The sequence below is a fragment of the Haemorhous mexicanus genome, chromosome 2 (assembly GCF_027477595.1).
Source record: "Haemorhous mexicanus isolate bHaeMex1 chromosome 2, bHaeMex1.pri, whole genome shotgun sequence".
NCBI classification, from domain to species: domain Eukaryota; kingdom Metazoa; phylum Chordata; class Aves; order Passeriformes; family Fringillidae; genus Haemorhous; species Haemorhous mexicanus.
Window position 1 is genome coordinate 102,114,051 of NC_082342.1, and position 27,998 is coordinate 102,142,048.

Sequence of the window (27,998 nt, forward strand, 5' to 3'; positions counted from 1 at the left end):
TTTAGGCAGCAGGAATTACTGAAGAGGTTTTCCATGAACAAAGACAACCTTTCCACTTGCCAAGAAGAGACAAATGGGAGACCAAAACACGGGGCACACGCCTACGGTCTTGGTTTGTAGCGCGCGGTGAGAGCCCCGCGTGCGCCTCCATGCCAAAGCTGTATGTGATCACTCACTCACAGGTATGGCGTGGCTGACACAGCTGCAGAGTTTATGTCTGAGGAGTACTTAGGTCTTTCAAAACCAAACTACTTAAGTCAGATTCCCAAACAGGAATGAATCATCAAGATTTAATGGAAAACGTTCAAAACAAATTTATCATCTAAACACAGTGTTTTTATTACCAGAGTATATGCTCAAAATAGTAATGTAAAACCGTCATCCTAAAGGTTGCAATTACTTAAATGAAAAATTGGAGTTTAATTCTTGCTCAACATAAATGGACAGAGACATTATAATATTACAGCTTTATATAATGCAAAGATATTTGTCTTCCTTGTTGGCTCAAGGTATGTGGTGTTCTCTCTCTTTCTCTTCCCCTCCGGCCCCATTCATTGCATAACACGGTTTTGTAAGGAAGGAATCTGTCTTCAGTGGATGAACAACTGGACAAAAAGCTGGATTACAAATTCAGAGCTGTAAAAATATTCTAATTTGGTGTGTTATACATGACTGTAATTGCCAGCAGTTCTGAAAACGCTCACACAGTAAAGAGGAGTCTCCAAAAGACCTGTAGCAAAGCCACACAAGTAAAGGAGTTGACATTAGAAAAGTCATCCAATATTTAAAATGCTCCCTCTGGCTCCCTCATGTATGTTAAATACTTCTCCTGAATTGTACTAAAAGGTGCAGTACAGCCTGAATAGTTGATTCACAGTATTTAATGGATGCCTCACATTGCGACATTACAGCTCTAACTGTATGGCGTCTTTAAATACCTTAACAGTTCCCACCTCTGTTTTGATAACACATTTCAGAGTAAATTAAGATAAAACAAAACCTGTTCTTTTCTCTCCCTTTGAACAGAGCGTGGATCACACTTCTCGTAAACCTCATCATATTGAGGTTGGGCTAAGATGAGCATAACCAGTGACGAAGTGAATTTCTTGGTGTATCGCTATCTCCAGGAATCGGGTAAATTCTTGGTCTTTCTTCATAACTTCTGGTCGTAAATGAAATGGGGAAATTGCCTTTTTGCATGATATTGCTCTAGGGATGTTGCCTTGAGTGTTTCAGACTAATAGACTAAATGTTTCTTGCACAAACCCTCGTTTCTTTGAAATCATAGTCTAGAACACAAAGTGCAAACATGCAGAGGTACAAAATACTGCAGTTTGGCAAAACAAGAAGTAAATAACTTTATGTTAACAAATGCTTTGGTAGTGATATCATGCCAGCCAAAGTAATTTTTGGCAGCACAAGCAAAATGCACATGTATCTTATATCTTTTTTTTTCTTAGATACTTGAAATTGTTTACATTGGATTTATGTTGGCTCTAAAGAGAAATTTGGGTGCAAGTTTCTGATGTTTTAGACCATTCTTAGGGTAATTATGTATGTAAACTGAGCTGCACAAGTGTCATCATGGCTCTCCATACCACTTCCACCTCTGGCTGTTTTCATATTGGAGAATACCACAGAGCTTCAAAATCTTAAAAACAAAATTGAAACTTATATTTTGGGTTTATTTTATATATGTAGTCTTCCTTCCCCTCTTTGACTGCAAGAAGTAGAAAGTCTCTTAGGTAATGGAAAATGTTCTGTTACTGTAGAGATGATAGGAGAGCTGAGAAAGGATTTGTAACCAGCATCACCAACATTTTACTTGGTACTGACCCTCTGCTTTGTGTTGGTAAAAGTAGAATTGACTAAAAATATTTCATGTTTCATATGCTGAAGCAAACAAATCTGTGGAAAATAGATGCCATCCTGTCAGATGATTTGAAGCCAGTTTTAGAATAAGCCCTCAAGACCCAAGAGATGTCTTGTACAGAGAACCAGAATCCCAGCAGGTAGAAGGTACTGCCTTAGCCTGCTTCCCTTGGTCACTATAACTGGTATTCATTAGATGCATTATTTTCTTCCACTTGCAAGACTATTTCAATCCCAGGAAACTGAATCCCTATGCAAAGAATCTCCACTTAAATGAAGAAGGTTTATTGTACTTCTTTATGGTTTAGTTTTTTTGAAGCAGTTCTCTGAGTCCGTAGTTGCCTGTGTTAGCTGTTGTCTCACACTCTCTAATAATGGAGCTTATAAAAAGTTCTCTAGATCTGGTGTGCAAACAGATGAAAGAAAGAAAAAGAGGAAGTAACAAAACTAAAATTTCATCCAGACAAAGTTTACTTTTAAAAAGAAGCCATTGTGTACTGCACTGGAGAGAGCACTTAGACACTCTAGCAATGCACCAATGGATGTAATCAAAGATAAAGAATCCTGGAGTTACTTTACATTGTTATGTTGGGGTTGTAAGAAATTCTACATAACAGTGTATTAATGCAGTAGCTTTTCCTGATGTGGAAAAAACCTAACCTTTTTTATCCTTCTTGATACATCAGGAGGTGAGTTAGTGTTGTGTAGTGATTCAGGAGGCTTTACAAAGTCAATTAAGAATGGTGGGATCAGCCAAACATCAGGAAAAAAATCACTCTAGGTAACATCTCCCACAAGCAAGCAGTCCTTTTTGCCATTTTACACGGAACTTAACATGCAAATTTATATGTTAATGGCAAGTTGTACTGCTCTTACATTCTTATCTAGAAGGTCAAAAATTTTTGTTATTTGATCCACATATACTGAAGACATACACAAAAACATCGTATTTCCACTGTTCTGTTGTATTTTATACACATAAGAGAGTGGAAAATGGGGTTAAATATTTGAAGAAATAGTCCAATATGCTTCAAACTGAGCATATTGAAATCTAGATGCTAGATATGGACATAGTAGATACACCTGGCAGTTTGTTAGGAATTCCATTCAGCAAACTAGAACTGTAACCAGTGATGAATCTGTTAAAAAAGCTTCTTACATTAGGTTTGAACCTTTTTTACTGCTGTCATCGTTTTTTCCAGAAGGTTTTTATATCTGTATTTTCAGATGAAGTAAGGCAATAAGACAGAAACTGTTATTCAGCATTTTGGCTTTCCACCCGCTACTATAAATGCCATAAGACACAACAGCTTCAGAAATAATGCAGGCCAGATTTAAAGGGCTAGTGTTTAAGTGCAGTCTGAGTTCAAACCCCTACAGTTTAAGGAGTTTGCCAAAACTCCTTATTACACTGATTATTTGTTAACATTAGCTGAACCCAAAGCTCCTAAAAATTTTATCAGACACAACCATGAATGTTGCTTACAAGGCCGCACGAGAGTTCACTTCTTTTTTTTTCAGGTATCTGAAAAAAATCTGATCATGTAAAGCTTCAGGCTTTTCAATAAAATCTAGGCAAATGATGGCAGGAAGAGAGAAATAACAAAGGAGCAAAGAAAAGAAGGCAAAATGTCCCTATAATATTTCATGTATTTTGCATCTGCGAGGTACAGAAACAATTGAGATCTTTTGAAGCATTGTAGCAAAGATGCTGAAGGGGGCTCTACAGTTCATTATGAAAATGCTGGCAGGTGATTCTAGTAGGAGTTCAGCTCATGTAAACTTGAAGCTAGAAGTGAAATTCAGTAACTATATATTTCCTCCTTCATTTTCTGTCAGATCAGAAACCTTGCACAGGAGAGTATTAATAGAGTTGAACTGTCTAAACCATTATTGTTGCTTTTTAACAAATCTTGGCATACTGAGGAGAGTTTCAGTGAACTGGAAAAAGCAAATGTTGTGCCAGAATTTTTAAAGGTTAAATAGATGGCCCAGGTAACTATAGGTCAAGGACTATCATTGGAATGCTGAGACTAAATATCTCCAGCAAATCTGAAGAGATGACATCATGCCAAATGCCAGCCAGGAAGTTTTTATGGATAATAGATCTTGTCAAACATACTTGATGCTGCTTTTTTCCAAGATCAGAAATGAAATTGACAGAGATAGCTGTGCTGACATTAATTCACTTGGATTACTTTATGACATTTATTTAGTCTTGTTGACACAGTGGTTAAAACCAAAATGAAATAACAGTGAGTAAAATCAGTGTAATCCAGAGTTACCAAATGGATTAAAAATGGGATAACAGAAACATCTTGAAAAGTGATTATAGCTGGGGAGTATTCATCTCAAGGGTTACTTCTAGTGGGAACTCACAGGAATCTCTTCTTGGCATAATGCTGTTTATCAGCTCTATTGATTACCTGGAAGGAAATATAAAATGATTACCAAGTACATCTGCAGATGGAATGAAATAGTAAATTGTGGCATTTGGTGAGTTATACTGACTGATAATGGGGTTTAACAGAAGAAAGTACAGCCAGGGAGACTGCTTTGAGTTGCCTGCTGCTGGAGGAGCAGGCTGGAGAGGATGCCTGCTCCAGGGGCAGTGCAGTCGAATCTCTGCCTTACAAGACAGGATGGGGACAAGTTAAGGCTCTAAATGTTTAGCTGTATTAAAATAAGTAAGTAAATAGTTGCCTCTTCTCACAGGTGACTGTCTCAGTGCTTATCTCTGCCCAGAAAATCAAAGCAGTCTATCATAATTTCCATTTATGCTCCGTGGCTTAGTGCCATAGGAAATTCACCATGAAGGTGACTAGGTGTTAGCCACATCCAGTAAGACCACGAATGCCCCTTTCTTGAGATACAAAGAGAACAAGTGTTTATTTTCAGTTCAAGGTTATCTATTCCTATCCAGAGTCAAGTATTGCAATGTCTGGTTTTCTCCTTTTTTATTACAAATTTTTTTGGTGCACAGTTTAAAGGGGTCATTCTTAAAAGTGCTGAGGCCTTTCAGCCATTGTTGATCTCAGGAGTCAAGCTTCTTAAAGTCAGGTTGAGTTTATTTGTAGGTGTCTTGATACAAAGTCTACCTATAACTGAAATGTTGGCCCCAGTTAGGTACATCTATCTCAGAGTGTACAACCAGTGTGGAGATAGGAGCACACTAAATACTCCTGTGATGGATGCAGTCAGATCAACAAAGCAGGTCCATTGATGAAAGTGAAACAAGCTATTTCAAAGTAGCCACGGTTTTGGCATCCGAATTATGTTAATTTCAATTAATAGTAGATAATATTAAGACTAACATAATGTTACTATAATAATATTAGCTGTATTAACTTTGCACCTCTTTAAACACCTGAGAAGCATGCTTTGCTAGTACACAATTCATAATGTAGAGTTTTCCTGTTCCCTTTTTTTCCAAAAGAGAAACAGATAATTATTTGTCTTTTGGTATGAAAGTCAGAGCAGTACAATGCAACGAGGAGTGATAAGGATCCCAAGGAAATTTCTAAGAGTTGAGGGAGGATGGCAAAACCAAAGGGAAATCAAATGTCTCACATACTTTTTCATCTAAAATGTGTTGCCATCTGTTGTAAGTGCAAATCCTGTCTGTCCAAATGCTACAATAAATCACCTTCCCTACCCAGCCCAACATGTCAATTCAGTTATTAAAGCTTTTTCAAACTGAGTATTTTTGATGCATTGATCATTTAGCAGTGTTCCTTTTCTAGCATTTATATGCATGCTGCAGTCTGGAATTCTTGTCTGAAAATCAGGTCCCCAGTTGCCTGTGGCTTACACTGTTCTCTAGTAGAACACTTACTGTGACAAATGTCTTGCAACGACTGGTTAGAGTTAAGATTGTGTAAGCTTCCATTTTCACTCAGATTTTTACTTTTTGATTTGAATTTTTCCATGTTTTATGACACATCCTTGATAACTGCTCCCCAGTGTATAATCTGCACCATGTGCAATCTGTAGCACACCTAAGACAATAAAAACAGTAGCTAGATGCTTTTCCTAAAAAATATGTCAATTACATTTTTAGATGCTGACTTGGGACAATTTACCATTTTACTTTGGAATTTTCATTCGTTTTCTTCCCAACCATAAAAATGAAGACAGCTAATAAAAAAGGTTTTCCCCTTCTGTAAATTCAGGATTTTAGCAGCACATTGGTCTGCCTGGTTCATAGTTAACAGACTTTCCTTGTTTTCCTTGAGAAAAATATTTTCTCTCAGGTTTTAAGCATCGATTCAAGGGCACAGAGGAAAGGGTTTCCGTGAATCACAAAACCTTTTGTAGTTAGCCATGTACAAATATGGGCCTTTCCTGTTAACCACATCCAAGGCATTTTGCTGTCATTTTGTCTCTGGAAATTATGAGAGAATCCAAAATGTGGATATTATGATGTTTCTGGGATTTTATCCTTGTGATGAAACTAAATACTAATAGTTGGAACAGTACTAAATTACGTTTTTTCCCAATGACATCTGCAATTTTTTGAAAAGGAAGCAACAAAATTTGAAGGAAAACTACATTTTTTAATTGATTAGTTCTCTTTTTCAACCTAGAAATTTTACAGAAAATGTAAATATCACCGTTTGCTTGTGTAGGTTCTCAGGCAGTAGGGGATGACTGAAGATCAGTATTCTGTTCTTTTGAATTGGTGCCTGATGCAACAGTCTTTACTTACATAAGCCTGTGTCATTTTTCTCTGAAGTCCATGCTTTGCCTGCATGAGGTATGTTTAGAGTGTTTTTTGAACAGCTGTGTATGGCACAGAGTCCCTGAGTCACAGACGAGAGACGTGCGTGTTGAAAATAATTCAGATTAAGCAAAGCATAAAAGATTGGCATATATAGGTCAGCTAAATTTGCTTCAAAGCTAACTGCTTCCTTTGTGTAGGAAGACTGCTGAGAGGTAGAAGAGGAATACACAGTGCATGTTTTTTTCTTAAATTATTAAAATTTAAACCTTGAAGAATAACTCAGAAGGATGAATCACTTGGTCAATAAAGGCAATTGTCCAGTGTGGCAGTAAAAGCAATAGTGTGCACTGGTGGCAGAGTCACTGGATAATGATTTTTCTTTTGCCGCTTTTTATGTTTTTTTGCAATTTGGCACTCAGTCTGAATAGTATCTCAGGAGATGGTAGAATCAGAGAATAGTTCAGGTTGGCAGGGGCCATTGGAGATCATCTAATCCATCTCCTCTGCTCAGAGCAGGGTTACTACAGCAGGTTGCCCAGGGCTGTGTCCAGTTGGGTTTTGAATATCTCCTAAGGACTGAGAGTCCACAACTTCACTGGACAGCCAGTTCCAATGCTTTTATCACCCCCACAGTAAAAAATTATTTGTTGTGTTTCAGGAGAATGTCACATGTTTCATTTTGTGGTGATTGCCTTCTATCGCAGGGCACCACTGGAAAAAGCTTCCATCCTCTTTGCACCTCCCTCAGGTATTTTTGCACAGGGGATAAGCCATCTGTGAGCCATCTCTTCTCCAGGCTGAGCAGTCCCAGCTCTCTCAGCCTCTCCTTGTATGGCAGATGCACCAGTCCATTGATTATCTCCATGGTTATGGCTTGTATTTCAGTGGGTTCTCTCCAGTGCATCCCTGTCTCTCTCTGCTGGGGAGCCCAGACGTGGACACAGCGCTCCAGCCCTGTCTCACCAGCGCTGAGCAGAGGGTGAGCATCCCCTCCAGTGACCTTCTGGCAATGCTTCTTGTGGTACAGCTTAGCATGCTCCTGGCTTTCTGTGCTGCAAGGGCACATTGCTGGCTCATGTTCAAGTAGCCCAGCCTCCTGCTCAGCACTGGAGAGCCTCAAAGATCCTTTAAACAGCCTATAGAGAAGGGTTTGCAGGGCAGTCACTGCCGTGGTCCCAAGGCTCTGTAGGCAGCCGTGCTCTAAAGGCAGCAATGATGGGAGCTTTCCCTTCTGTTTATTGAGGGAAAAATGCATCCTTGAAATGACAGCCTGCCAGGCAAAGATAAACCACACATTTTAGTGTTGATTCAGTAGCAATCTGTGGCTGCATTGTTTGTGTTGACATGTGTGTTAGCACAGTCTCTTGGGCCTGGTGTGTCCTGCCTGCAGCACAGGGTGACTGTAGCTCACAGAGTAAGGACACTTCTGACCTCCCTTTGCACAGCTACTTCTGTGCCCCTGTAACTGGGGCTGACCAGGCGTTACTGAATAAATAAAGTGATACATTTTTCAAGGGCATACATGAAAACTGAGTGTTTATACCTCACCCTAAAGTTTCTGTCCCTCTATTTTCCTGTTTGAAAGCAAACTATGAAGAGTACCTCAACAGATGTTGAATGTTTATAGTCCTAAAATGTGCTGAAATCCTCTGAGTAAAAAGTATTACATCGGTGCTGGGAAAATATTTGACATTCTTTTTCAATAATTTCAGAATGCTGTTTATGAATTTATGGGTGAACATATATCGCTAAAAGCAGGGTGAATGAGATACTAACTGTGTTTTTCAGGAACTGGTGTTAAAACTGAAGGCAGGGATTCTTCAGCTTTTCAGCTGTAGAATAGTGAGACTTCAGAGCAAAACAAACACTACTTTTAATTCTCATGGTTTAGCACAGACCTGATTTGTGGGCATGCAGTCCTATTTATATTATCCTTTTTAGGGCCAGCCTACTCAATTAAAATAAAATAACTTCAGGTTTTGATCCAGATCTCTGATTTATTGAAAGTTGGCTATAGAACCAGCCAAGAACCATAGAACCAAAAGTCACAAGAGTTTTCATGAATTATTTTAGATAAATAAGGCCACAGTGTTATTCTAGAAGTACAATACATGTTAAAGTGACTGTTGGATAAGAACAATTAAGAAATTTGACCCAAAAAATGGTTTGCTTTAAATTTCATAAAAGTCACCTCAGAATGAATGTTCTTATATGACATGAAACCATCTGTAACAACACATATTTAATATAATTTTATATTTATATATATATAATGCCTCCAGCATAATATTTTTGTAGTAAAATAGTATATTACTATCAAAAGGGTATATAAGGGATTCTAATAAACCACAACTCCTTTTTTTTTAATATCTGTTCTATTTTTCTGTATTTCTTTTAAACTAGGAAGGTAGTTACTGTATGGTTCCAGAAACAGTGAACCTGACTCTGAATTTGAAATTATACTTCATTGTTTGAGAATGAATTATGCTGAAAAGACAAATCCATTTCTAAAATAAGAGCTGTATGATTATGCAGTTTCTTCTCGGCTAGTAAAGATTTATTCTCTTTGTAAACAATAAATACATTTTAAGAAAATCAGGGTCAACATTAGAAGGCAACAAGTTTTGTTGGGCTGCCGTTCCCAAAGCATTTTTGTTTAAGAAAGATCTTGGAAAGGGTGAAGCTGAGCACCTCTGCAAGTCAAAACCAAATTGGACACTTTTTTCATAGAGCAATGAGTATGTACTAGCAGTATTTGATGCTTAGCTTTACAAAATCCAGATTCTGTGATGGTGAGGAAAAAATATTTTTAGAGGTAAGTAGGTTGTTGGGTTTATCTGACTTTGTTCTGGTAAAATTTCAAAATAATTTACTAGGCTTTATGAGACCCATTTTTATGGTTTTATATGCACAGACTTGTGACTTTTGTTACCAGATATCTCTTTATACACAAATGTACAAGCAATATTTTCACATGTTTTGTGGTGCAGTTCAAGAGGTCTGTTTGAAAATTTCTTTCTATTTACCCCGTTTCATAATCGGTGCAGAATTTTTAACTTCATGTGAAGGAAAGAAATACACTGTATTTTGGGGGTTTGCCATTTGCAAAAGCCTACTTACCTCATATTTCCTTCTAGGTCTCTTCACAGTTTTCTAAACTTGGCCTTTTCAATTTTTCTTTGGCCTGAAAGTTGCCATGCAGGGTTGGATCTCGGACACTGAGCAAACACAGTGATTTTTAAGTTACACAAACATAAACAATTACACATTGACAAATTTATTCCATGGCACAAATTTTGGTTCTGATCACTTCATGTCCTGTTTTTTGAAGCCTGCAAAAACACAGTATTTTTAGGGTATTGAGAAAATAGCATGTGGGGTAGAAGACAGATGTCTAAAGGTCAAGATGACTTTGCTGGCAAAACCAGTGCAGTCCTACGTATTTCTCACTTTACTGCTTTTCAGTTTGAGTCTCCAGGCCCAGTGGAGCTTTGCAAGTTTTGCTAATGACCCTGTGCTGAGAATGTTCTGCCTGCACAGCCGTGGCACTAACAGACCACCCCTCCTCACACCCATCCTGTGTTAGGGCTCTGTTTGTAGTCACCATCCACAAAACCCTTCCTGGTGTCAGGTTCCCGAGTGTCTCCTGAGGGTCAGCTCTGGTGTCCTACTTGCTACCACTCAGAGGTGTATGTTAGAACAGAGAGAAGAGCTTAGCTTAAGGATATACAGCTCTGGAGGTCTGTTCTATAAATGTGTTCCCTAAATTTATCCGTGTCTCTTTCTTTGGATGTTTGATTGCACAGACAGGGCTAAAAGATAACAGCATCCCATGAATTCAGAAGTTAAAGATTATTTTCGTCCTTGTGGCCTTCATAAGCTGTTTCAAACTTTGCCCATAGTTGCAGTAAATTGCTAGATCTGTACTGATACTTGCAGTTTTCACTCTCATTTACACAGAGTGAGTGAAACAGGATTACTTCAGACCTTGTTTTCAAGAGCTTTTTATAAGTTCCTCTCTCCATTGCTTGTGCTCTGTTTTCTGTCTGTATTGTATTTCTCTCTTTGTTAATTTGCAGCCCTCAGAAAGGCTTAAACAGTGAGTGCCAAGTACCACTCATCAAAAGATCATTTCCAAGTTGTATTAATCTTTTCCAACATACTTTCCCGCATGAAAAAGAAAAAAAAGTACCTGCCAAAAACATTATTTGGCACTTAATAAAATGATTTTGGGTAGCAGACATTTACTCTGAATTCTTGGCAGAAGGTGAACAGGTCCAATATCCAAGAAAAAAGGGCGTAACGTTTAATATTAGTGAATATCAGGACTGTAAAACTTTGGGTAATTAGACATACTGCAATTTTACCTACAGCTAGGAATCCTTTCTTTATATTTCCCAGTGACTGAAAGATCTTGTAATACCGAACACATTTCCCAGGGTTCTGGAAATAATTTTAATCATTTAGCAATACTAATCTTGAAACAAATGTGCAAGCCCTATTGTTCAGCTGATTCTTCTAAAAATATATTTCAATTGCAGTTCTCTATTTTAAATTGCTAATGTGTGTCCTTGTTAAGCCCTTTATGTAATTGTAAAGGTAAGTCTTCAAAATAAGCAGACACTGCCAAAAACAGAGAGATACTCTGGGATGTATTACTGAGAAACAAAAACCTCAGCTAAGAGAAGAATCTCGGTCTGCTGTGAATAACAAATAAGATCTGGCTTAGGATTCTTGTCCACCGTTATTTTTGGTAATTGTTAGTAGAATCTTACCGCTGGCTTAAGGCACCAGACACTTACTGTGACCAAACATATTTCAAAGAAACCAGTTGCCCTTTTTGTAAAGCCTTCACATATATGCACACTGGGAGTTTATGACCATATTTCTATGGATAGATACATAGTTCAGTTTAGACAAAAAATCTAAGGGTAAGCAACTATAGGGGTCCATGTTGCATTCTCAGTTCTCACTCAGTGCATCATATAGAAGACAAAATACTGGGCTAAATGGCAGCTGAAGTCAAGTACAGTGAAGAGCATCACTCTATTCTCTCAGGCAATGGAAAGAAATTGTATCACTTGCCTCAGGAACTAGATTGGCATGGTTAGGCCCTGAATTAAGAAAATACACTTGTTCTGATGTAAGTGGTTTGCTCCTGGATTTGCATACAGAAATTGCATTCAAATCTGCCCTTAGTGATACATGTGCCTTGCTTCTCTACACTGATGAATCTAGACCTACAAAAGTCTTCATTTAACATCGACTGTGTTGTTTGTACATCATTAGTTTTTGGAGAAAATTATTTTGTGTGTGGTCATATTTCACTGGCAGTTTGTTGGACTTTTTTTAGCTGCTGTGATGGGGCTCTAATTTATTTCAAAGCACCACATTGCACCACTCTGCCCTTCTTGCCTTCCTGCTTCCATGGCACTCCCAGGACCCAGACGTCAAACTTGGGATGAATGTTTTTCCACTGCTTGCATCTGGTTTCTTTGGCAAGTAGTTGTGCAGACAGCTTTGGAGTTCCTTGGGTTTGGTAACACGGTGGAGCAGCTGATGGGCCTGCGTGTGGACGTCTGCTCCTCCTGCGCGTGATTTTCTTTTGACTCATGATGCAGTGGAATATTTCAACTTGATGTGTCTGAATCTCCTGGGAGTTTTGCCCATATACCCATTTATGGTCGTAAAGATGACTTTCCTTTGCCCCTCACAAACTTTTTTTTTTTTTGCCCTTCAGCCTGTATAGCTATACAGGCCTTCTGTTGTTGTATGAATTGTACTTTGGTAAAAGTCTCAGCAGTAGTGCCAGGTTCAAGACTCACGTCAAGGAAAACAGGCTCTTCTGCAGCCAGAAAACTTGAGCTTGCTGGTGGATCCCATTATAACAGCTTCAGGTTGATTCTGCTGAACCAGTAGTTTTAGTAATTTCTAAAGCATTGCTCATTTTTGTCTCCTCTACCTGCCAAATGCTTTGAAGGGGAACATTGTGTTACTTCAGAGGTGAGGATTGGAGGAGCTTATATTGGAAATTTCAAAAAAGAAAGATAACACAATGGCAGAGAAATCAATTAAGCAAGAAGTGCTGGTTATTTCCATGTGGAGATGGTTAAATTGTTGGAGAAAAAAAAGGGATTGTCAGATAGTTTATTCCTTTTCCTTTGTTTTTCTTCTCTCTTTCTTCTAAAGTAATAACATCACTAATTTAGTGATTTCCAGAAATTGAAGTTAAGATCTCTGTATATGCAAACCTCAGTCTGGACTGCTTGAGTTAAAGAAATAGGAAAATTTATTGAAGGAAATGACACAGATCTCCATATGAAATGTCACTATTAGTTATACAAAGATTTGTATATACATTAGTTATACAAAGATTTGTAGGAGTAGCTTGTTTCGTGTGTTGTTACAATGTGGGGATAGAGGCTGTTCATCATCAAGATGCCCAAAGTGTTTGAAAAAGGCAATTTGATTTTCATAATTCTCTATTCTGTGTTTCATTGTACAGTAGCAAATGTTTCAGTGAAGGATCTTATAATGTGAGTAATTGAACTAAGTTGCAAATAACTGAAAAACATCTGGGTTTTAAAAATTATTTGTACAACAAACTATTTAGGTTAACCAGAAAAAACGAAGTCCAGTTAGTTCACAAACAGAAAACTGTATTCAACACATCACTTCTCTGTTGCTCATCAGGGCATCCCCAAAGTAACTCCCCAGTAACCAGTAAGGACTGAAACAGTTCACAGGTCTTTGTTTCCACAGACCCCCCTTTGTCATTCCCCTTACCTGTGCAAATACAGCAGCAGGTACTGTAGCTGCTACAATTGAAGGTTGCAGTTTTACAAAGACAAGCTTTTTGTGGTGCTAAAGAGATGGGGAAATTAAAGGAATGCTTTGTAGATGTCAATTTTTGCTGGAGCTCTGAGTGCCAAATGAGCCAGCATGGGGAATACTCAGCATCACCCCAGGTGTGAGTCTAAAAGGAGGCATAATGCTTTGCTCCTAGAAGAGATGAGACACATCACTGGAGAAGAAAAGTCATTCCCTGGGCTGTGTGGCTCCCCAGTTGCCTTTTCTACACCTACGTTTGACAGGCATTTCTGATGTGAGCCCGGCAAATTGTAAACAATTAAAACTATGTAGCCTTCAGATCAAACAAGCATGCAACAAGCATCATTATGTTCATTAAATAAAACCTTGTCATTTTATGATCAATGACAAATCTAGCTTCAAAGGGAAGCCATTTTTAACTGAAAAAGGAACAGCCAAAGGAAAAACCCTCCATCATCTCCGTTTTTGCAGTTATAGCAAAACCTATCAGTGAAATTTTGCAAAACACAGTCCTACATATGCATTTTTTGGCACTGCCTAGGGCAAGAATTCCCAAACGGCTGTGTATGTACCACTGAGAGTATATACAGACACCTCAGTGTGGGAAAAGATATAGCACAGAACCAGGACCTGTTACCACTGTCAGTACAAAAAAAGTGTGGGAATCTCTCCATTAGGAATTTCAGTCAGTTTCCAAGTCTGTTTCTGACTTGTGTAATAATTTTTGAGATTGGGGGGGTCATTTAAGTAATTGTTTTCTACATTCATCATTTCTTCTCTGCTTTTATGCTCTGTGAAATACTTCAGGTCCAACTATTTCACAGTTGATAAGTCATCTCCATTCATACCAAGATCATCCCAAGTTGAATTTTTTTCTGCACAAGAATTTTTTTCTGCGCTGTTCTTGTGGGTATATTTTTCATTTATGATAATGTATTTACAGATTATGCATAGTTTGATGGTTTCTTTTTTTCCATCTTTTTTGAGGCAGAAGAAACCTGGAAGCCATTCTCTCAAGTGTGCTGAATGATGCCATTTAGGGCACTGGTCATGTCACAGCAATAGCAACTGGTTCACTGCTATGAAACCTGTGTGACAGTGCCTTCTCCTCTTCAGCCTTTTGTGTTCATGCTTTTAACCTTAAAAGCTCATAGTCTCACTGCATGTGTCTTCAAAGGGTATATTGCACTAAGATTTTGTATACTGGTGCTATTTGAACAGAAATTATTGTTTTATAGAGTGATTATTGCAGTCACCAGTGACAGAATTTATGAGAAGGAATGCATACAGACACGGATTTGCATCTTTCATTCATTTCACTGCTGCCACGGCATTTTCAGTTTGTCTGCTGTAATTTCATGTCACCCCCACCACATCCTTCCTTCAGATCCCCACTTGCAGAGCACCTTCTGTCTCTGCTCACGCTCCCCAACTGCCTTGGCAGACTGGGAGTGGGGGTGGTGCTTGTGTCTTGGCTTTGTGTCCCCTTCATGAGCTTAGAAGGAGAGCCAGGTTAACAAGCTAACATTTTTTAAAATTGCCTTTGTTTAATATAAATCACCTTTTCGTAAGAGCTAAGCTAGGGAGCTGCAGTTTTGCTGTGTGATTTAGTGTTCAATGCAGAGCCCTGAAGAGAACTGATGGCATCTGGTAACTATAAAAGTAAAGCTCAGGTGATTCTTCAGTGTTAGCAGAAACCTGATGTAGGTACAGCTTCATTGAGGATTTTGTTGACTCTGTGAGGTGGTTTTAAAACAGTTTATTTTCAAATGAGCCTTATATAACTGCTGTGGTAATACAAGAAACCAGGAGGGAATTAGCTATCTGTTGGAGGACTGGTTGGCATATTTCTGTTGGGTTTTTGGTTTTTTTTTTTAACTACAATTGTATTGGGTGCATTTTTTTCAAGAGGTGCGAGGAGCACTATGTCCAGCAGGACCCACTTAAACAGTTTTGTGCCATTGATTTTTGTTAATCAGATCTTGTCTGATAAAATCTTAGCAAAGTTTCTCACAGCTGCTGGAGGTGTGTGAGTGAGATTGCTCCTCTGTGACAGTGTACCAGGAGTTTTGTGTTTCCTCATTTGACAGATGCTTTGGTAATAGTTTCTCAGCATCCAGAGAAACAGTAAAATAACATGTTTCATTGCAAAAACACAACTGAGTTTTGTACTGAAAAGTTTCTTCTCACATGCTGTGAGGTGAATTAAGTTGCTCTCTGGGGATCAGGACTGAACAAAGCGGTTTAGCTGTGTGCACAATCATCTGTCTCCTGGTGAAGATGGGGCTTGAGATATGCCAGCAGCCAGCTAAAAAGTCTGTAAGATACAAAATACAATAATGAGATGTAAGATGTCATACTTAAGATTTATGTCTGCCATAGATCGCAGTCATGGTTTTCCCCTTTTTTTTTTGTCTCCATGTTTGTTGGTTACCATTTTTATGCCATCCACCTGTTGTTTCAGTCAGAGACCCCTGTTACAATTTTCTGAGCTGTTGACTTGTACACTGGCTGCTGGATATTTTAACAGTCACCTTTAGTGCTCTTGGACAGCAGCTCAATTTGCTCATTCTTATGTAGATTTACCAATTTATCTGTCATGTATTTTTACAATCATTCTGTTTTAAGAAAATTGTGTTGCCATTGTTGATTAACTCAAATACACATAAATTAAGAGGAATCTTGATTCTCTAATTCTGATTGGTTTTATGCCATGTATTTATAGATACACATGGAGGGTTCAGTGATTAGGCCCTAGACCTCTCAAGTGCAGGCTATGTATGCTCAGTGCTTGATTTCTTCCTCCTTGTGGTTCCCAGTAATGTGCTTAGATGTCCTACAAAACTAATAACCAGGGAAAAACACTGCCCTGCAGATCTTACAGTCTATTTCACAGCTGGAGGTCCAGCAGCTCATAAACTAGACCAGGACATAAAGAGCAATACAGAATAAGAAATTGGCCTAGGGATTACATAAAAGATACTGCAGTTTTTCAGTGGGGGTTTTTTATCTGTCCTTTTTTTAATGCCTTGTTATCCTGTGGAATTCTGTTCATAGGTGGACCTGCTATTTCCTAAAAAGTGTCCAAAGCATCCCAAGCATCCCCCAAAACTGGGAGAGCGCCAGGAAGGGAAATTAGGGTGGGAGGGGAGAGAGTGGAAGCTGTTGGAATGAAAAAGAGAAAAGCAGCAGCAAAATAAGAGGGGGAGGGGGAGAATCAGAGAAATACATACCTTGGTTTCAAACGTGGGAGGCATTCTGTTTCTCAGCTTGTTTTTGCTAGCTATCTGTGTTAATAATTGAGCTAGCTGGGAAAAGCATCTTGAAAAGAGAGAAAGAAAGCACTACTGTCAAGCGAGCCCAAAATCACATCCCCAGCCTGCACACAATTGGACATTGCAGTGATATAGGGGAAATCCCTTAACGGACAGAGCTATAAATGAAACTAGTGTTGACAAGGGGAAGAGGCACAGCTATATTTAACGGAAGTATTTTCATTTGAAAGCTGCTTTCTTTTTCTTTTTTGGGGGGTTTGTTGTTTGTTGTTTTTTCTTGTCTAGTTGGTGGAGACGATGAGAGCTCTTCCTGTTTGAGACAGTGCATGGGTGGTTTCCCCAAGGCTTTTAATGTTAGATTAATGCTCTGGAGACACTGTGATGATAAATGGGTTCCTACAGTTATATCTACATCCTGTTCCCCCTCCCCCCTCCCACAGCTGCCCCTCTGTACAGACTCTCTGCAGCACTCGCCTCCATACCCAGCAACAGTTCTGAGAAGCTTCAGCCAGAATTTAAGGCAGCACTCTTTAAAATTTGTCTGCCAAAATTCTTTAATTTTCAGTGCTGTCGCCTTCGTTGCCACTTACTTACGCAGACAATGACAAAAATGAAACAGGGAAGAGAAAGACTTCTGGCTGAAGTACAGGCCACCTCAGCTTGTCATCTGCTGTGTGGCACATCCCAGTTAATTACTTTTGCTATTGCTGTTCACGTACAGAAAATAGGTTTACAGGGCTGGCCTTTTTGTAGTTTCATGTTTTAATGGCAGTGCTCTGCCCATCATATTGTACTAGCAATAAATGAGCAGAGGATTTGAAATCTTTTCCCTGGTAGGGAAATGGCTCCTCTGTGTCAGCTGCATCTATGCCTTGATTTTATACAACTTGTATGCTGGTAGGGATTGAAGTGTGCAGCTTCCACAAACACCCAGCACTGAAATTCAGCAAGGGAAATGGAGATTTGAAGCACTTTTTTTAGCTGGACCTGCCCTTGAGGTGATTGCTGGTGTTTTACATGTTTTGGGGGGTTTTGTTTCGGTTAGTGCAGTTATTTTTCTCTGCATGCATTTCCATTTCTATATGTCTTCCCCTGGATGTGGGGGAGGGAGGGGGGGATGGGCAGTCAGGGTGGCTCAGGTTGACCTCCCCAGCTCCGAGCAGACAGCCCACACCCTTCTGCTTACACGGCAGCGTCTCTTAGATCTCAAGACAGAATTATTTTTAGACCATGAAGGTGTATCTGACTGGTGCATTTAGATTTCATATCATGGCTTCCTTTTCCTGCTCTCAGGTTTCTCCCACTCGGCCTTTACCTTCGGTATCGAGAGCCACATCAGCCAGTCCAACATCAACGGAACACTAGTGCCACCTGCTGCACTCATCTCCATCCTCCAGAAGGGGCTCCAGTATGTGGAGGCCGAGATCAGCATCAATGAAGTAAGTGCCACTGCTGCCACCGCTGCCACCGCTGCCACCGCCACACCCTGGGACGTGCCGAGCAGCAGCCCCAGCAGCCCCAGCACGAGCCACTGCCCAGCTTTTCCCGGTTTAATTTTATTCCTCGTACTTTGCCCCATCCCAGCAGAGAGCCAGAAAGCTCTGAGGTGGAGATGTGTTGCTGGTTTTCAGCTGTGGCAGGGAGGCGTTCTCTGCGCTGCTTATCTGGTGTTTTGTGCTGTTTCTGCTACCCCAGCCAACAAATCCGGGGTGTACAGGTTCTTGCAGCAAACAAGAAAAAGTGCCTGTGCTTACAGCCTTGCATTTTCAAGGTCATAGCAGAATTTGGCAGGAAAACCCTGCAGCATAGGTTAATGACACCTCCTAGCAGGCAGCACTGTTCACAAGCCATAAGAAGCCTGATCAAAAATCCACAGAGGTCACTGGAGAGTGATTCCAGTGACTTTGGCCTAGATCATATGAGTTGAGGCATCATGTTCATGGTGAAACAGTTGCATGTAAATTCTCAATGTGGCTGGGATGCAGGTTTTCTGTAGATGTTGTATGAACAGCCACAGACTGTCTCTGTTCTCCTTGAGCTGCCAGTGGAAACAAAGAAGGGATGTGGGAAAAGCCAGTGTTTTTGCCCTGCCAACCTTAAAGACGTGGTGCTTTGAGAGGGAATGAAGTGTGACAGATAAGGAAGTGCTGCATTACAAGATTTTTATGATAGATATTTCTGATGGACAAACATCTGTCCATTAATATAGACAAGCTACTGCTTTTTCCTCCATACCTGAATGTAGCATGTGAACAGCATGGGTGAGAACAAAGGAATATAAAATAGAGAAAAGGCTGTGTTGTTTGCAATGTGTAGTTTGGAAACTCTTTCAGTTTTATTCAAACATTCTGTGTGTTTTTTCCTCTGGTGACTCAATACCATGTATAAGATTTGTATATGTGTTATTTTGTAAATGGGGCAATAACATTTGACATTCACGCCAAGCTGCACTCTGATGCAGTTGTAATAACAAACCAGTGTTAGGAAGCTTTCTCAATTTGCTGCTACTTAACATTTTGCCCCGTGCCTGAATCTGGAGCTACACAGTAAGAAGGTTCCAGCTCTGAATTACTTAGGTTAGGTTGTAGGGGCCTGCACTTACCCAGCTTCAAGACTTTCCCTAAAATGAGAGAATAATCTGAAAATATGCCAGTTGTCACCATTAAGATTTATGTTGCTCTCTCATCATGATTTGAGTCAGGTTGAACGGGGCCCTGAGCATGATCTAGTGGAAGGTGTCCTTGCCCACGACAGGGATGTTGGAGCTGTATGACCTTTAAGGTCCTTTCCAACCCAACCCAAGCCAGTCTGTGATCCTGTTCTAATACATAAAGTATATTGCAGCAAAGCAAGGGCCATTCATGCTACATCTGAATCCCAGGAAGGGCTACCATAGATGCTTCCCTGTGTGTTACTTTTCTATGTGTATTACTTAAGAGTGACAAGTAATCAGTGAGTCTATGAACTAGTGTGTATAAAATTACTGTTTGTGATCTGTTAAAGGACAGTCATGTAAATAGTCCAGTGAGCACATTTACAGATGAAAATGTAAGATGTCAGGATGTGTTGGCAAACATTTTGTTTATTGTGTAGCAAGAATTTGAGTCAAGATTCAAATAAATTTTGGCAGACACATAAAAAAATGTTGAGGAGAAAGAGATTATGGTTTCTTCTCTAATGACTGTCTTCTACTTTTTCTTCCCCATGAGGAAACAAATATGTATTATCTTAACATTGTAATTATAAGGGGTAATGCAACAACTAGGTCAGCAGAAACATACCAGTCAGTCAAGCAGCTATTTTTCTATATTAACTGTTCTCACCTTTGGAAGATTATATTGTTTATCAGCTACATTATCTATCTGTATCCTATTCTTACTTGCTCTTTCTCAAGAGCAAATCTTTCACCACCAGATCATTATTATTTCAAAGAGTTGAAGGGAGTTTGCAGAAGATTGGCAAAATTGCACTTTACAAAGACTACTAAAATCTTTCCCCTATATTTAAGATAATAAGAAAGTGAAAGTGAAGAAAAGCTAAGTCAATATAGTCTGTATTAAGTCTTCAACAGCCCCTAAAAGTTTACTCAATTGGTTGTTGAAGCTGAAGTCTAATTTACAGAAATCAAAATGAAAGTCATAACTATTATAAATAATATAGTGGAATAAAAGAAAAATAATGCTAAGGCTGTCTTGTATGATCAGCTACAAATGGTGGTGCTGGGTTGAAAAACACTGCTTAAGAAACCACTGAATTTGTGCATACATCATGTTTTGGCTGAGGTTCATTATACATCTGCTTCTATTCCATTCCTCTGCTCCTGCAAGTGTAGGAAACAAACAGTTTAACCAAAGTCTCTTTGCCTTTATCGTGGCTTTAGCCATGACTCTATTTTTTCAAACAGAAAACAAAGTGAAATTTTTGTCATTAGTCAGACGTATTTTTTAACACAGCTTAACTCCTTTTGCATCTATAAAGCATTTATATGGTAGAAGTTTCTATAAAATTCCAGCAAATTGCTTTTTGACTGTTCAGATTTCTGAATGGCCCATGAGTGCCACCATCACGGATCTGAGAGAGAAGCAGTCCCTAGTCCTCTGTCCCTATTGGTTAAGTCAAACGGTACTATCTTCACACAGCCTCGTTTTGCGATTCTTTGCCGCCTGAGTGGTGAAGATCCTAAACCTGGGATTTCCCTTCTGCTTATTTTCCCTGCAGGATGGTACAGTATTTGATGGCAGGCCAATAGAGTCCCTGTCTCTGATAGACGCGGTGATGCCTGATGTCGTCCAGACCCGGCAGCAAGCCTTCCGAGAGAAGCTCGCGCAGCAGCAGGCCAGCGCCGCGGCAGCGGCGGCAGCTACGGCGGCCACAGCGGGAGCCACGACGACTGCTGTTTCCCAGCAGAACACACCAAAGAACGGAGAAGCCACTGTGAATGGAGAGGAGAATGGGGCACATGCAATAAGTAAGCCAACATGCAAATGCCTGCCACCGCTGGGCAGTTTGTGTTTCCATAATATTCTTGTACTTAGTTGCGGGGTGGGGTGCAAAGTGTGCTTTCTGCACGGCGGTAGAACTAAGGGCAATCATTCCAGGAGGGTGGGGCATTTCTAAAGGGCTGTGTTTTACTGTCTCTAACAATATCTGAAAACTTCAGATATGTTCAGAATTGCAAGTTGAAGACAAAATCAAGAGGTGGAGCTGTATGCTCTCTCATTGGAGCAGGCTACCCAGACTTTACTATCAGCCTTCTAGATCCTTTTAGATATTGGGTAAAAACTGGGCTCTAGCCAAATCTTGTCATTTTGGCCAAGCTAGGAGAGAGATGGGTTGAGAGGCTGGGACCTTGTCTTGGTTTGAAAGACAGGTGTCCGCCAGAGGAGGCAGGAACCTCCCTTGGAATGGAGAATGTGACCCCCAAATTATTGCCTTTAAATTATTATGGCTTTGAAATTAAGAGACTTTCAGGCAAAGATATGGGAAAGGGAATAACAGTTCTTTACTGCCATGTATATGTGTAACTAGGCTAAACAAACAACCACGCCAGCACCAACAACAGACAGAACCACAAACGCGGTGCCAGCCTTCTCTTGGCTGCAGCGCTTTCCCGTGGGTGCAGTTCTGGTCACGGCCGGCAGGGGCGCTGCTGGCTCCCAGCCAGGCAGGGCAGGGCAGGGCGGGTGTGATGTTCCCCCGCGGCTGCAGGGGGCGCTGTGGCGCGAGCCCAGCCGCCGCGCCACACAGTAATGGCCGCTCAGCCAGCGGAAGGGATGGGAAAGGGGGCCTGCTTTACAAACCCACAGGAGCAGTAGGTCCCCTGCCTCTTTGGAGAACAAAATGAGCTGTAACAGGAACCTTGGAAGCAGCAAGGGTGGGAGAAGACAGCAGGAGATGGAGCCTCACAGTGGTGATGAATTCTCCCCACAGAGATGGCAGCCTGTTTCCCCTCTGATGCCGACAAATGAGAGAGAGCGAGGAGCTGCCCTCAGCCCCTTCCCCCAGCCCAAATCTCCCGCTATCTCTGCCCCTCCAAGGGAAACCACTCACCTAATAGAGTAGCCAGCCCCACCCTTCCCCTGTACTGTGGCATCTTCTTTTTTCTCTCTTAAGTACCTGTTGTTATTGTCCCTTAGCAATATATGGGAGAAAATTCCCTGAGAGAAAGAAAACGAGAGTAATCCCAACCTCCAACAGATCTACAAGGCCTATGTGTGTCATTGTTGTGTGACCAGTGCATAGCCTTGTGCAGTAGCTGTCCCGTGATTATCCATAGCCTAGGCATGGTCCTTGGCCCAGTTTGGCATGTTCCAGCTTCCATTTTTGTAGGGTGTGGCCAAGGACAGGAGCATCCCTAGCCTTACTGTCATGGTCATTAGCCCAGTTTGGACTACACCAACTATCCATATTCCTGATCAGCATTGCCAAGCACATGTGCCAAGGACCATTCCTGGCAAACAGCTTGGATGCAGCCAACCTGTCCTGAAGACACAGAGCAAAATTGTTCTTCGGTCTTTTATTTAATAGCATGTGCTTATTCATAAATTCACTGCAAGTATCCAATTGAAGGTCCCACCTTCCTGAGATTTCCTTAGTCTTTGGGAACAGTCGGTTCTCAAGAGTGATGAATTCCCCTTTGTTCATGGGTGTCTAAGGGAGTCTGCAATTACATATTAGTCACCCAAAGTCAGACATTTCCAACATGGAGTGGGACCTACCTGCTTGTGTAACTAGATCCTGATGCTTGTGCTAACACTGTGGGACAGATGGGATTACTGGTTCTCGTTTCTGTGTGCAAGGCCCATTGTGTACTGGCTGACTTCTGAAACCAGCCCTTACTGCCCAGTTGTCTTACAAGAAAACTCTAGAGGAAGTTTCTTGATGCATGGCAGGTTTTATAGGAAGTCCTAACAGTTCTTTGGCTTAGACAAGGTCAGGACTGTAGTCATGTCACAGATTTTATTAGTTCTGCAATGTAGATAACCTTTATCAGTCTCCACCTTCTCTTTGATCTGAATAGATTACTCTGTGGGTCAGTGAGAAAAACACTTTCAAAACAGGTTTTCCTTCCAAGAATTCCAGTTAGACAGGTTAGTTTCCCGCAGTAAAACTGCAGTTATTTAAATAACATTTTTATTTGAGAAAGCAAGTGTAAAAAAGATCTAAACATTTTAAAAATATTAATCTGTTCTTAGGCTATGGATTGCATATGTTTTACTTTCAACTAACCTTCTGCTCTGAAACTTAATCATTCCATATGTGAAGGGGTAAAAACTGAAATTAAAATGCTGTTAAATGTATCAAATGCTGACATCTTGTTTGATGACACGTCTTCAGCTGACATGTGAAAATTTTAGGGGAATGTCTCACTGTCTCAGGGCCAGAAAAAGCCAAATTCTTAAGGCAGAAAACTGATCATTGGTTCATCACTAAAGGAGAACCACTCAGATGTATTTCCTTCTGATCCAAAGAAATATACCTCTTGTTGTATTAACAAAAGGAAAGGCATAAAGATCAGTTCGTTTTTATAGCCACACTGTAAGCTTTGATGTCTCAAATCTGACATTTTCTAATTAAAAAAATAATCATTCTCACTGCTTTTTTTAATAGAGGGATTTTCACAAACAGTTACAGAACTTTTCTTGGAATGTTGAGAAGGACTTTTCCTGGGAGAAAGAAATAATCATGAGTAGAAAAGACTGCTGATATGAAAGCTGTGAGAAACTTCCCAAACCTTAATTTTTACGGTTGTTGTATTCCGCAGACCTGACATAGATTGGCACACGTTTAAATAATGTGCTAGTCCTTAGTCATAACCTGGAAGTCACCCAAATACCAGGCTTTCAAAAAAGGTGGAATGGGTGGAGCGGGAGGAAGAAATGTCTTAGAGAAATTACCTAGTTTACATTTATTCTGGCATGGAGTTCTCCCTGACACTCTTAAGTCTTTCCAAAAAGGTTTTAAAATATTTAATATTATATTATAAGTTTTTGTATGTGGCATTACCAATACAATATGATAGATTTAAGAAAGAGAGGAGACAGAAAACAATAATAATAGTTTGAGGTGCAGATTCAACTACTGAATAAAAAAGGTCCCTGCCTTTCCTGGTTGCTTCCCAAGTAATGTTCTCAGTTTTAAGTCACTTCAGATGTTACAGGAAAAAATAAAAGTCAGCGTGTAGAAATGGAGCCAAACTTTGGATCGTTTTCCAACACAAATATTTTTAGTGTAATTTGTTTCATTATATTTGCAAGGATTGGCTTAGGTTTATAAAAAATAAAGTTCTGGAAAGAGGAGTAAACCCTGTTCCTTTATTAAGACTACAGCCATAAAGAACAACTTTAGTGAAAGGCCTCTAAATATTTAAGTAAAATTATAAAAAGAAAAAATACACTTCCTGAGAAAAGACGGGGTTAGCACTCATAAGATCTTAAAAATATCTATTTATTTTCTTTGGAGGAAATAGTATTACTTACCAATGTGTTAGAATTTTTCTTTTTACACTAAAAAACCCCCTCAATCTTAATACTTTGGGGTAATATGATCTCTAATTTCCAGTCATTTGGGATTTTTTATACATTTGAGGAAAAGAATTATAATGTAGACTATAACCAAAGCTCCCCTGGCCTTTAGAAGATGTTTTGTGTTAACATTTGGACAGAGTCCTTCCCTATGTGACCTGCAGACTTGGTTTTTTCACCTGAGGCTCTGCTGCAGTTAGTAGAAATGCCTTCTCTTTCAGAGAACCCCCTGCAGGGCAATTTTGTTCAGTAAGATCTTAACAAAAGCTTTCTGCGTGGAAGGTACTTTAGAACAAAAGAAGCCTGTTCTTGGTGGTTGCTGCATCTCACTTACCTATTCATTCTCATTCACCATGCACGCATTGTAGCTGCATCCATAGGAAAGCCAAATTTCCAGGTGAGACCAGAGCTGTGCTGGGTAAGGAACTTGTCACTCTTGAGAAGGTGCCCGTTTGTGCTAAGGGGTTTCTGCAGTTTTTTGTTGTTACCATTATCTTATCAGTCATATACTGCAAGTGTCTCTCTGGATCTGGTAAGAGCCTGAGGCAGTATCACAGAGGCATGAACTGTCCTGTTTGTTCAGTGGGGCATTTTAAGTTCAGTGCTGAACAGTAACACTCTAAATATGAATGTTCTGACTACTGATGCAAGTAGGAAGAAAACACATAAAATGTGAACAGTGGCAAATTATTTTTGAAAGGCTTCTCATCCTTCCCTCTCCTTTCTCATAAACCGCCCAAACTGTTCTGTAAAAAACATTACTGGAAGATACAATACAAAATAATTCTGCAGGTATTTAATTGCTAATTGTACTAATCCAGGTATCAGCTAATCATGGTTTCTTTTTCACAGCATAACTATTTGTGGGGTTTTTTTCACAGCAGTTAATAAAATTCAAAGTGTGTGTCTAGATTTTTGCATCTGGCCATATACCAATGAAAAATATTCCTGGGTATCAGATGGCTTTGCTCTTGACTCTGGAACCTTGGAGTAATGCTGCTCCCCAGCTGTCATTTGGTTTTAATCGAGAGCAAAAAGCAGCCCTGCCCTTAGAGCCAGGCAGGTAACAGCAGGATCCTATGTCGTAAGCATAGCATCTCATTTAAGTTTTTCAAATTAAAGTGCTTGAAACATCATCTTGATTTACCCCCAGCTTCCAGCTCACACTGTGAAGAGGACACAGATGAATGCATAGCCATTGTCATGCTGCTGTTTTTCTCATGAAAATATGCTTTAAGCATGGTGAATCTGTGCTGTGCTGAGCAGTAGAGGGTTGTGAGTTCTAGGCTTGTATCTTCTGCTGGATTTTAAGAGAGCTTCACTCTTCAGTAATATCAAAGATCCCAGCTGCTTGTGTCAGGCTAAATCTTGAGTATAGGTATATCTCAACAGTATTCAGTCATACACATAGGGAATTATCAAGGACAAGGCTTAACAGAGGGACTCAGCATAGGTATGGATCTTACAAATAGGCATTTCCAGTGTTTATGCAGCACTATAGATAATGAGTGTAGCCAAAATACAGATATTTTTTCATTAGAAATAAGCTGTCAAACTACTGTTGGTTGTTTCCTGATTTTAATACTTGATTTGATGTAACTCATGTAGATTCCATTCCATCTGTGGCGTAGATGTGGCACAGACATAGTTTTAGGGGCTAACCAAATACAAAATGAGAAGTGCTATTTATGTGACTCAGCATAAGTTAGGCAGAGCCAAGTGCCTGACAGCCAGGTATCTGAAAGCCCAGCTAAGAGTAGAAATCTGGAGATCTTCCTCCCAATGGCACTTGTGCAGTGTCACAGTATGTTTCACCAGCTGATGGGCAATAGCTGAGCAGAGCTGAAGTATCAGGACAGATGGCTGATTTTAAATGCCATAAACATGCAGCAATAAGGGAGCATAATTATTCTACTTGCAAACCTATGGATCTTCATATGTGATTAAAGAATGACTAACTGAAAGACTTAACCCAGAAAGAGAACTTGCATTTTGATCAGTCAGAGCTGATCAGCTGGCCAAAGCATTGGTTAGGTAACAGGAGGCTGCCAGCTACCTGCTCTTGGATTTGCTTTCTGCAGAATGGGCCACACTTGTGTGTAGAGTAGCATCTGGTGTCTGCTGTTTCAGTGTGTCACCTGTCCTCGCATGGTGTCTTGTTTGCAGAGAATAATAATCTTGTAATGCTGCCAGGAAGTGTAGCTTAATGAGGAAGATTTATACAGAAGCAGAGAAAGTCTGAAGTAAAAACATGGTTCATGATGCAGGTTGGAATGAATTGTTGTTACTAAGAGAAATCCATAATTTTAAATTCACTTTTTCTTGCTTAAGACAATAAAGGAAGTTTATAAAAGTAATGAGTCTAAAGAGCTGCAGAGTTACAGCACACAGGTTAAGTATATCTATGACTCACTTGGTACCTGTATTGTGATATCCTTGAGAAGGTGATCATTCACCATTCCCTGATGTGCTCCAGGAATGAAGCCCCTCCTCAGTATATTTTTGGTCTGTGAGTAGCACAGATATTACTTATAGGAGACTATGTAAGAAAATATAAATGCTTTCTGTTATTTTTAAAAATTATTTTAATAAATCTATATGTTGTTTTTAATGAGGCCAGCTTCAAAAGAAACTACACTAAACTGAGTATTTGGGGGATGAAAAGCTATGTAGATTTATACAAAATGTTTTGGAAAGCTCTACATTTTGAAGAAATGTCATAAATTTGAATGGCTAGAGAGAAGCAAATAGAGTAATATTGTCAGTGACACAGCACAGAGCATTAATTTTGGTGTATATGCTGCTGTAAGCTTCAGGCCTTGGGTAGCTAGCATGACTTTAAAACAGACCTAACTGCATCTTGTAAACTATTTATTTTGATAAATCTCCTTTCAGATAATCATTCAAAGCCAATGGAAATTGACGGGGATGTTGAAATTCCTCCTAACAAAGCAACAGTCCTTCGGGGCCATGAATCAGAAGTGTTCATCTGTGCCTGGAACCCTGTCAGTGACCTGCTAGCATCCGGGTAAGACATGTGACTCAAACCAGCTCCTGCAAATAGAGAATATTTAGAGATGCTAGAACTTGCAAGTGTACTTGGGATGAGAATGAGTATTCCCTGCGGTGTTTCATCAGCCTGCAGCAGTGTTTTTTTCAGCAGTACCATACCTGTATAACTGCTTAATAGTTATAAGGTGATGACAAATATGAAGAATTTGTACATTTAAGATTTAGGGCCAAATTCTGTGGTCCTAAATGCACACAAATTTT

At 39.8% G+C, this 27,998-nt stretch overlaps 1 protein-coding gene across 2 annotated transcripts in view; it reads left to right on the forward strand.

The window, feature by feature from the left end:
* The window catches only part of TBL1X (transducin beta like 1 X-linked), a 193,346-nt gene that overhangs the window by 138,335 nt on the left and 27,013 nt on the right, over positions 1-27,998 (forward strand). For both annotated transcript variants that reach the window (XM_059839727.1, XM_059839728.1), the window contains 4 exons: positions 1,027-1,134; positions 17,995-18,140; positions 20,920-21,169; positions 27,621-27,753. In XM_059839727.1, coding sequence (XP_059695710.1) covers positions 1,077-1,134; positions 17,995-18,140; positions 20,920-21,169; positions 27,621-27,753 — 587 coding nt within the window. In that variant the 5' untranslated portion in view covers positions 1,027-1,076. The remainder of the gene's footprint in view (positions 1-1,026; positions 1,135-17,994; positions 18,141-20,919; positions 21,170-27,620; positions 27,754-27,998) is intronic.